The 11,155-nt window shown below is 45.5% G+C and overlaps 1 protein-coding gene across 1 annotated transcript; it reads right to left on the bottom strand.

The window, feature by feature from the left end:
- Window positions 1-8,773: 8,773 nt before the first annotated feature.
- On the bottom strand, window positions 8,774-10,778 carry LOC127302063 (pirin-like protein). Its single transcript, XM_051332412.1, has 5 exons — window positions 10,543-10,778; window positions 10,395-10,444; window positions 10,227-10,294; window positions 9,460-9,626; window positions 8,774-9,347 (listed from the first exon to the last, which is right to left on the bottom strand). Exons 1-5 carry the CDS (start codon window positions 10,761-10,763, stop codon window positions 8,825-8,827), a joined length of 1,029 nt encoding a protein of 342 aa, XP_051188372.1. The 5' UTR covers window positions 10,764-10,778; the 3' UTR covers window positions 8,774-8,824.
- Between the last annotated feature and the right edge of the window lie 377 nt (window positions 10,779-11,155).

Here is an 11,155-nt window from a genome sequence, read left to right as displayed (position 1 = left end):
CTTGTGTCAACTGTGTGCATTGATTCTTACATGCTTACTTATTGCACTCATCATATTACTTTCTGTTGACAATTATCTATGAGGTATACATGTTGAAAGTTGAAAGCAATTGCTGAAACTTAAATCTTCCTTTGTGTTGCTTTAAAACCTTCTATTAAGAATCTATTATTTTATGAGTTAACTCTTATGCAAGACTTTTTGATGCTTTTCTTGAAAGTACTATTCATGAAAAGTCTTTGCTATATGATTCAGTTGTTTAGTCATTATCTATTTGTTAGTAAACTATAGACCATTGCTTTGAGTCACTTCATTCATCTCATATGCTTTACAATAGTATTGATCAAGATTATGTTGGTAGCATGTCACTTCAGAAATTATTCTTTTTATCGTTTACCTACTCGAGGGCGAGTAGGAACTAAGCTTGGGGATGCTTGATACGTCTCCAACGTATCTATAATTTCGTATGTTCCATGCTAGTTTTATGACAATACCTACATGTTTTATTCATACTTTATATCATTTAGATGCATTTTCCGGTACTAACCTATTAACAAGATACCGAAGCGCTAGTTCCTGTTTTCTGCTGTTTTTGGTTTCAGAAATCCTACAAAGGAAATATTCTCGGAATTGGACGAAACAAAAGCCCACGGCCCTATTTTCCACGGAGTGTTCCAGAACATCGAAGAAGAGTCGGAGACGGCCAGCAGGGGGGCCACCCCATAGGGAGGCGCGGCCCCACCTCTTGGCGCACCCAGGTATGGGGAGCCCACCCCCTGGCTCCCCCGAAGCTGCCTCTTTGCCTATAAATTCCTTCATATCGGAAAACCCTAGTACCGAGAGCCAAAATATGAGAAAAGTTCTAGAGACGATGCCGCCGTCAACCCCATCTCGGGGGGTTCTGAAGATCTCCTCCGGCACCCTGCCGGAGAGGGGAATCATCACCGGAGGGCTCTACATCACCATGCCCGCCTCCGGACTGATGCGTGAGTAGTTCATCCTTGGACTATGGGTCCATAGCAGTAGCTAGATGCTTGTCTTCTCCTATTATGCCATCATGTTTAGATCTTGTGAGCTGTCTATCATGATCAAGATCATCTTATTGTAATGCTACATGTTGTGTTTGTTGGGATCCGATGAATATGGAATACTATGTCAAGTTGATTATCGATCTATCATACATGTGTTGTTTATGATCTTGCATGCTCTCCGTTGCTAGTAGAGGCTCTGGCCAAGTTGATACTTGTAACTCCAAGAGGGAATACTTATACTAGATAGTGGGTTCATGCCTCCATGAATGCAGGACGATGTGAGAAAGTTCTAAGGTTGTGGATATGCTGTTGCCACTAGGGATAAAACATCAATGCTTTGTCTAAGGATATTTGTATTGTTTACATTACGCACAGTACTTAATGCAATTGTCTGTTGTTTGCAACTTAATACTGTAAGGGGTGCGGATGCTAACCCGAAGGTGGACTTTTTAGGCATAGATGCATGCTGGATAGCGGTCTATGTTCTTTGTCGTAATGACCTAAGTAAATCTCATAGTAGTCATCATGATATGTATGTGCATTGTTATGCTCTCTCTATTTGTCAATCGCCCAACTGTAATTTGTTCACACAACATGTTATTTATCTTATTTGAGAGACACCACTAGTGAACTGTGGACCCCGGTCCATTCTTTTACATCTGAAATACAACCTACTGCAGTCATTGTTCTCTGTTGTTCTTTCCAAGCAAACATCATTCTCCACACCATTAGTTTAATCCTTTATTTTTAGCAAGCCAGTGAGATTGACAACCTCACTGCTAAGTTGGGGCAAAGTATCTTGATTGTGTTGTGCAGGTTCCACGCTGGCGCCGGAATCTCTGGTGTTACGCCGCACTACACTCCTTCACCAACAACATTCACGTGACCTTCATCTCCTACTGGTTCGATAACCTTGGTTTCTTACTGAGGGAAAACTCGCTGCTGTACGCATCATACCTTCCTCTTAGGGTTCCCAACGGACGTGTGCTTTACCGTCACAAGCAGCTACTTTGTTGGCGCCGTCGCCGGGGAGGAATTAACACTCCATCACCGTCACGCGCCATCAGGAGCTTCCTCATTTTATTAAAGGCACTATTTTGTGGTGATCATTAGAGTTTGATTCACTTGGTATCTTTTGTTCTGAATGATGTTATGGGAGTGATGATTCCATGTTTGTGCACTTTTTACTCCAATGTTTTGTCCACAAATCTTGGGGAGCTTCCTCATATTATTTAGAGAAATCTTCTTGATCTTATCATAATATCTATCTTTATTTTTGGTATCTTATTTGTGGTTCATTTGGTTGCTTGCTTCATTTGTTGAAGCTTCTTGACTTTTTTTATCTTTTTACAATCTTTGATCCTCTCTATAGTGTGATTCCTTCCGAATATTCGTCATTGGATACGTGCATTTGATTCCACTCAAATTATGAGAAATGCACACGCTATGGAGGAACTCTCACTTTATTGGCCTTCTAAATTTTTCACCCATTTCGGCAATTGGTGCCAATGGGGGAGAAGTTTGGAGGGTTTAAGGGAATTTGGTTATGTCTTTGCTTTGTGCTTAAGCATGTGCCTTTATTGCATTGCATCTTGTTGCTTTGCATAGTTGAATATTTAGAGGAAACTCCACTATGCTTTGAATGCCAATATATGCAATGAAAGTCAAGATCATTCACACATGCATATATTATGGGGGAGTTTGCTATATATATTAAACTTGTTTGTTACTTCAATTCCTTATATAAACCCTCTCAAAGAGATTGTCATCAATTACCAAAATGGGGGAGATTGAAAGTGCATGGAGCCTCATGTGTGGTTTTGGTAATTAATGACAATCCCTATGGACTAATGTTTGCATTGAGTTATATTTGTAGGAGTTGTCCATAGGAAATGCTTGAACCATAGGTTGGCTTCAAGATTGCAATAAGAAGCTAATGAAGAAGATCAAGTGTCAAGTATGTCTTGAAGATGAAGATGAAGTGAGCCCTCAAGTTCTTCAAGACATCAACATGATGAAGAATGAAGAAATGAAGTGCAAGTTCAAGATGAGCCAACTCGAAGAGATCATATGCTTGAAGCTTGCCATCCATATGGTGATCATGTATATGTGAAGTGGCGTGTCAAAGAAGAAGCTCTCCCATGGTGGATTATGGGGGAGCAATCCACAAGACTTCATCAAGCAAGCACAATCAAGAAAAGTGTTCCATCTTGTTGCGGTCAAGATCGTCATCATTGAGCTCAAGTGGAATGCGCAAGTATAAGGTTTGCTCTTGATAGGGTTTCTTTCTCACCGGTCTCATAAGTGTAGTTGGATACCGGTTTATAGTTTAGCTGCCGTACTATCAAGAGGGCTCTCGAGTGAGTATCTCGATCGTATCATTCGGAGAGAGCTCAAACCTTTGCATCCTTGCATCATCTTTCTTGGTTGTTATTTGTATCTTATCCATGTGATTTTTTAGAGCTTGTGCTTACTTCCATAGCAAGCTCTAGTTCATCGAAAACGGATTCCGCATGAATCACTTGTTGCATTTTTGATATTGGAGTTTTTCTCGGTTTCTCGTATTGAGAGGTTTCACTCTAAAATACATAGAAAAACCTACCGCACTTGTTCTTAAGATTTTCACTCTTTGTTGGGTAGCTATTATCATCCCCTTTACAACAAAATTGGTTTCACCCAAATCCGAGTTTCCTAACTCAACTTGTTGCATTTTCGAGGTTGGAGGTTTTACCGGTAGGTCTTTTTTAGATAGGTCAAACCTTTCATCATTTATTTCTATCCTACCTTACTGTACTATGATGGTTCCCTGCATGATCTTGTAGAGCTTGTTACTAGCTTCGAAACGAGCCCAAGATCATCAAAATCGGAGTCCGGATGCAAAAGTTCTTAAGGTTTTCGTATCGGGTGTTTCGGTAAAAACAGGGGGGTCGGAACTGCCGCCGGGAGCACCCCGGCACTGCCGGTGAAACAAGGCCGGCACCGCCGGCCTGTCGCGATTTTGGCCCCAACGGGAAGAAATCTGAGACCCCTATTTAAGGCCTTCTTCCTCCTCTTTCTCCCTACTTCTTCTTCCTCCTCTCTCTCAAGCCTCTCTCCTCCATTGTTGTTGACCTTTTGAAGCTTGAGATCTTTCTCCCCTTCCAATGATTTTTGCATCTATTTGAGAGAAAGATTGAGGAGATCTAGATCCACACTTTGACCAAACCAAATCACCTCTTTGTGAGGGAATCTTTGGGATCTAGATCTTGGAGAATTTTGTGTTCTCCTCTTTGTTCTTCCTCTCTTATTCCCCCAATAGCTTTTGTATCTTTGTTAGAATTTGAGAGAGAAGGACTTGAGCATCTTTGTGGTGTTCTTGCCATTGCATTTGGTGCATAGGTTTGAGTTCTCCACAGTGATTCATGGTGGTGAAAGAAAGAAGGTTGTTACTCTTGGGTTCTTGGAACCCTAGACGGATTCTATGCCTTTGTGGCGATTTGTTGGGAGCCTCCAATTAAGTTGTGGATGGGTGCTCCAATCTTTGTGTAAGGCCCGGTTTCCGCCTCGAAGGAAATCCCTTAGTGGAACCGTGACCTAGGCCTTTGTGTCGAGGGTCACCGGAGAATAAGTTGAGGCGTGGCGTTCGGTGTGTGGTGTGAGTACTGCATCTTTGGGTCAGGCCTTTGTGGCGTTGGTGTGCGTCGAGTAACCACACCTCATGGTGAGCCTCTTGTGGCGTTCGGGAGCACTAAGCCACCGCACCTCTCCAACGGAGATTAGCACTCGCAAGAGTGTGAACTTCGGGATAAATCTTCGTCTCCCGCGTGCCTCGGTTATCTCTATACCCGAGATCTTTACTTATGCACTTTACCTTGTGATAGCCATCGTGCTTGAAGTTATATATCTTGCTATCACATATTTGATTGTATTGCTTAGCATAAGTTGTTGGTGCACATAGGTGAACCATAGTATATAGGCTTTGGGCTTGACAAAGTAAACGCTAGTTTTATTCCGCATTTGTTAAGCCCATCTCGTAAAAGTTTAATCGCCTATTCACCCCCCCTCCCTCCTCTAGGCGACATCTGTGTCCTTTCATCATGTTGAACCAGATAGGGCTTGGGGCTATGGCAATTTCTTAGCTATGATACTGAGCGAGATTTTTTTTAAACGGGGGCAAAAGATTTGCCCCAAACAATTAATTAAGAAGAGTGTTTGGACAAGATAGTCCGTACAAGCTTAGGAGTTACAAAGTCTCAATCTCCCGGTATTATTTTGCCCAAGCGTTTTGTGCCCGCATAAACCCACAATCGCGCCCAAGCGAGAATAAAAATACCTGGTGGCTATGTTCGTCTAGATTAATGAGGGAACGACACTACCCTCAGAGAGCAGCTGTTGAAGATCTAAAAATAGGTTATATCTAATGATCATAAACACTGTCAATTTCGATTGTGCTTAGAAAATTCAATGAAATTTTAATTAAAAAACTTTATATTTGTTTGGTAAAATAGTAATGGATAGAGGTGGAGGTGCTGAGACAAGTTTTTCTTTGGAGACAAAGGCGGGTTAGCAAGGGAATGAATCTGCTGAGATAAGAGTGGAGACAATCACATGGTGCCAATTCTGGTTCAATTAGCTAATATGATGAACAGATCCACGAGCCAGCGACATGGCTGGCGCGAAGTGTAATATGTGAACTCTCAGGCCTAACAGTGGCACGCAAGCTTGTACATAGGAGGGGCGATGTATATGGAAGTTATTATTTAAATTTGTTTTATAGGACATAAGCAAAGTGGAGAATGTTGATAAATAAGAGAAAAAATTGGGTTGTTGGTTTCTATGCACACATCATATTGAATTATAGCTTATGCTGCAATTTCAGAAAATTATACTCTAACATTTTAAAAATATTAGTGGTTATCTCTTTGGGTACATGATGATTTTCATGTCTACTATGTTTAGATGTGTGAACAGATTTATTTTAAAGAGCAGGTCATTTAACTAGTGTCTTCTAATAAATTAAAAAGTCAAGAACATAACGTTTTTCTAGTTCACTTGTAAAAGTAGAAAAATCACTCCCTAACTCGGGTTGATCCTGATTTCCATTAAAGACATCAAACTTCACTTTTAGATATAATGCTCAAGATTAGCCCAATTTTAAATCAATAAAATTATAACCGGCAAAAATTCAGATTTAACAATAGTTATCACGGAGATCATCAGTTATGCACCAAAACAAAACAAAATAGAATTGTTTTTTTTCTGAAATTTAACAGTAATTATTAAAAATTGATAAAATTTCTTTCTTGTAGAACGTAGCTCATAAATATGAATGGTGCATGTAACCATAGAAAAAAGAGTCACCAAGGCAACACATTAATTAATTCGAAACACAAGAGCATTTTTACATTAATTGTGATACTTATTAGTCGGTTTTTGTTTTCTTCGTACCTAAAATATGAGATTGTAGCCTTTTGTATTTTCTAGCTAAAATAAATATATTACTATCGTAAAGATATCAATTACATTCAGCCTCTGCAACAACGTGATGCCCTGGCATTACGAATACGCAACCAAAAAAGAAGAATAAGAATTATAATAAAAGAAAAATCTCGCTAAAGTGATGTATCTAAGAACATTGATTTAGCATGATAGATATTGATAATTTTTTCTAAGAACTTGATCGAAGTCTACATTGTTTGACTTTCACGGAACAGACGTAGTAGTACAGTCATCATCAATTAGGCACAAAAAGAAACAGAATATACTTACTTTCCCAATTTGATATGTCACAATGTATTTCTTGTGAAATTTTACTTTATACTTGAGTCTTTGGATTTGGAATACCGGATATGTACACAAATCGATCGCTGATGTCGTAGCAAATCGATTGATCGCTGATGTCTTAGCAAATCGACCACTATTTCCTGGAATCTATACCTAATAATAAAGGAGGTAAGGTTTCTGTCAGATTTTTCGTCCAACTTTTTTAGGATGGTTTTGCCCCCCCCCCACCGAATCGCATAATACATACATATGCCACACCGTACCGGTTCGTGTTAGACAGGAGATAACACATCTGTTCCTCAATCCCCACATAACCCTCTCTTCCGTCGAGCAGGGCGGTGCCGCAGTCGCGCCTACCTCCCCTCCTCAACGGCCTCCTGCGCTAATCTCCCCCCTCTCCAGCCCCAAATGACTCGTGCGGCCCAGCCACCAAATCCAACCTCGATCGGCGATTCATTCCGTGGGAGATGGAGGAATAACTCCTGCCCTGCGCGCACATCCTCCTGGTCTCCCTGCTCGAGATTCGTTCCGTGAGAGCTGGAGGAATAGATCCTGCTCTGCCCGTGTATCCTCCGGGTCTCCTTCCTCGAGCGCTCGCGCCGGCGGCCTATCCTGCTTGCCGGGGCGTTTTCGCCGCCCATCTCCATAGGCTTTCCCCACGCGAATGCCTGGGCTCCCATGAATCAACGACTCGCCGGGAGGAGAAGTCCAGGAGGAGAGTACACCATCATAGGGGACGAGAGCAGCAGACAGGGAGGCGTCCTGAGAAGGGAGGGGTGCGGCCGCGACCGGAGAGAGTGAGGCCGGGCCAGCGGCGGCGGTTGCTCGGGCGGCACTGTGGAGTTGCGCCGGCAAGGAGCCTGGGAGCAGTACTAATCGAAGAGGCAGAGGAGTGTGCGGGCAAGATGGGATAATGGGGAGAGAGAAAGCGCTGTGTTATTTTATTTTGCTTTGAGGAAAGCAGCCAACTCGCCAGCGGCAAAAGCAAATCAGGGCATCTGACATGCATCTCACGTTTTCTTCGGCGGATGAACCTGATGTAATTCAGACCCTTCACGGCCTGCTTTGACGGAAGGAGGTGGGGCTCATGAACCTTGGCCCAGCCAGACCAAATATTAGGGCTCGTATATGCAGCCCATACACGTCTTCGTCCCCGTACCTGATGCTACCATAACAAACTGTTGGATAGTACACTCAAAAAAAAAAAAAAAAAAAAACTGTTGGATAGTCCCACCTCGCCTTCTTAAATTGAGCTCCGCCAATTTATATAGTTGTGCAAATTGCTGATTGTCGAGCTGAGTCGGGAGCCAAGAAGACAAACAGAAGAGAGCCATGCCTCTTTAACATGCACGCAAGGAAAGGATTGCACGGCTGTAATTAAACGGTGGAAGCTGGAACCGAGCGTTTGGGAGAGAAGGAGCGGAGCACGGTCGCCGAGGATAGGAAATCTAGCACACAACCAACAGCAGCAGCGGTCGCGCCTGGGAAGGAAGCTGTCCTCCTCTAGAGAGGGAGGCGAGAACGCGCTAGCTGAAAGAGGCAGCGACAGGGGGCAATCCCATCAAATGTGTGCTGTGTAGTAACACACATCTAGCAGGAATTGCTTACTGCTATGAACTTTTCGAAGCGAAGCAATGGACAGTACCCTGATTGCTATGTGGGTGGAGAAAATGCATTGTTTTTGTTAAATAGTCTACCAAGTACCTGTTAAGGTTATGTTGAGAATTAGATCTCTAATTAGTCACATCTGTGCAAAATCATTTTTCGTAAAAATTGAATAAATAGAGATGGCTTCGCCCTTCCAAGGCACAGCCGAGCCACGTCTGAAGACTGCTAGCCTCTTATATCATGCCATATTATACATTTTTAGCACAATTAAAGGTTCGAGTTTTCAGTTGGGTTAGGTGCCGCATTTTGTGTTTCTTTCCCGGTGCAACGCACATTTTTCCTATAATAAATAAACAAACAAACAAATAACCTCGTACGTGGAACGTGTTCTCCATTGAGTGTGCGTGGCGTGCCATGCTTTGTCCCTACTGTAGGTCTAGCGCGATCATCGCCTGCGATTTCCAGTGCTTGGCCTTCTCGAACCCATTGATACACAGCTCGAAGTCGTTGACGGTGGCGTCGATCTCCTCCTCGGTGTTCATGACGAAGGGGCCGAGCTGCGCCACGGGCTCGCCGATGGGCTCCCCGGCGATGAGCAGGAACCGGAGCGGCCGGTCCGACCTGTTCCACACCTCGACGCCGTCGCCGCCCTGCCCGAGCAGCGCCAGGTGGTGCGCTCCCACCGCCTTCTGATCGGAGCCCCCGAACGAGGCCTCGCCCTCCAGAACGTAGACGAGCGCGTTCCAGGACGCCGGCACCGGCTGCCGCGCCGGCGCGGCGGAGTGTGGACGTACCGTGAAGTCCAGGTACATGGTCGGCGTCCGCGTGCTAACCGGCGAGCGGACTTCCATGGCCTGCCCCGCGATCACGCGCACCGTCACGCCGCCGTCGGCCGACGTGGTGGAGGCGATGTCCTTGCTCTGGATCTCCTGGTACGCCGGCTCGATCCTGCACGACATTCCGCGCGCACGTGTTAGTTGAGTTCCAAATGCTAGTCGTGTTGACGCGATCGGACGTGACGTGGGAAGAAGGGAAGAAGACAAGGAAAACTAAGCTTTACATTTTGTTGTGGGAGGCGAGGTTGACCCAGAGCTGGAGCCCCCTGGAGGTGCCTGGCGCGGCGGGCATCTCCGAGTGCACGATGCCGCGGCCGGCCGTCATCCACTGCACGTCGCCGGCCTTGATGGTGCCGCGGTGGCCCTCGAAGTCCTCGTGCGTCACGGCCCCCTGCAGCGCAAAGCAAGAGAAAAGGTCGTCAGAGACAAGTTAACCACCCTATGGCATCGTTTTCCTGTGAAAAAAGATCCTACTTTCCCACCCAATTTCACACTACGTACTTAGCCGATCTGTCGATGCGATTTAAACGGGATATCATTTTGTTGATTTTCCGGCTGCCCGCTGGGTGGTTGGCGAAGTAGAGAGGGTATCAGAACAAAGTTCCCTCCTTTCAGATGCATTCTTCGAGTGGGTGGCAAGAAAAGTTTCAGGTCAAGTTTTTCTGACAAGCATAACGCGGTTTAGTTTATCGTGCATGTTTGGCTGTCAAAGTCGCTGCTACCATTGGAGACTCAAGGGAGGAGTGGTTTAGGAAGAAATGCTGGTGCCGCAAGGTACTTTCACGATCGCTCTATGAATATATGTAGACTTGGTCAGAAGGTTTGGCGCCAGTTCATGTTGCCGTTCTACTAGCTAGCAAAGAAGTTCTGACTAATCAAGTAGGAGTTTACCCCTGAGAGTCAGAGGCTGCATCATCAAAGGGGTATAGTAGAAATAATTCAGAAGAAGCACTATGAAAATGTGGGTAACAAAAATGGAATTCGAGCATACCTCGAGCATGTAGGTGACGGTCTCGAAGCCTCTGTGCGGATGGTCGGGGAACCCGGCCGGAGCAGAAACTGCATCAAATTCAGACAATGAATCAACTACTGTACCAACCATGAAGAACACCACCTGCATATCCAGACGAAACATCTGAAACTGGCCAACGATGCTCACCTGAGAACTCGTCGAGGACGAGGAACGGGTCGAAGTACCTGAGCTCGAACCTGCACGCACGGCACGCCGACCAATCGATCAGCAACCAAGCCAGGGAAATGGCGACCTCCAACTCCAATGGAGTATCATGGTGGAAGCGAGGGCTCACCTGCCGATGCTGCGGCGGACGACGGCGCCGACGCCCTCGTGCTGCGGCCGCGCCAGGAACTTCCTCGCCACCTGCCGGGGCTCCTCCACCGCCGCCGTCGACATTCTACCACCGCTCAGGCCGCGGGCGAATGGATTGATCTCTGGTGTCTGTATTGTGTTTACGGAAGGAAGGTACGAGTTTACGACGGCTTCCCGGCTCCGGTCTATATATAGCGCCATTGCGCGGGTGCGAAATGGGCTTGATTCCGTTACAGCGGGTGCCGCTCCTCGGGGACGAAAGGGACAGTTCCCGCTGGGGTGGCGAATCGCCCAGCTCGTTTCTTGACTTTTTCCTATCCATAAAAAAACACATAGAGCCCGGACGGGGTGGCGCATCGCTCCAAAAGTCTTGTGCTAGACAGCGGCTGTTGCCGTGGGTCACGCTGACGCCATGCGCACGATCGCAGGCGGCCGCCTCTGCGTACGTCTGCCTGGTGACAGCGTCGCGTCAGCACCGCACCGTGGTTTAGCTTTAATCCCCTCCTCGCCTTCATTGTTATTCGTTTACCCGTACATTACATAAGAGCATTTACATAAAAGCATTTTCAGCCGCGTCCCCCCGCTACCCAAAA

This window comes from Lolium perenne, chromosome 5, assembly GCF_019359855.2.
Source record: "Lolium perenne isolate Kyuss_39 chromosome 5, Kyuss_2.0, whole genome shotgun sequence".
Classification (NCBI taxonomy): Eukaryota; Viridiplantae; Streptophyta; class Magnoliopsida; order Poales; family Poaceae; genus Lolium; species Lolium perenne.
This window is presented reverse-complemented; position numbering and strand designations above follow the sequence as displayed.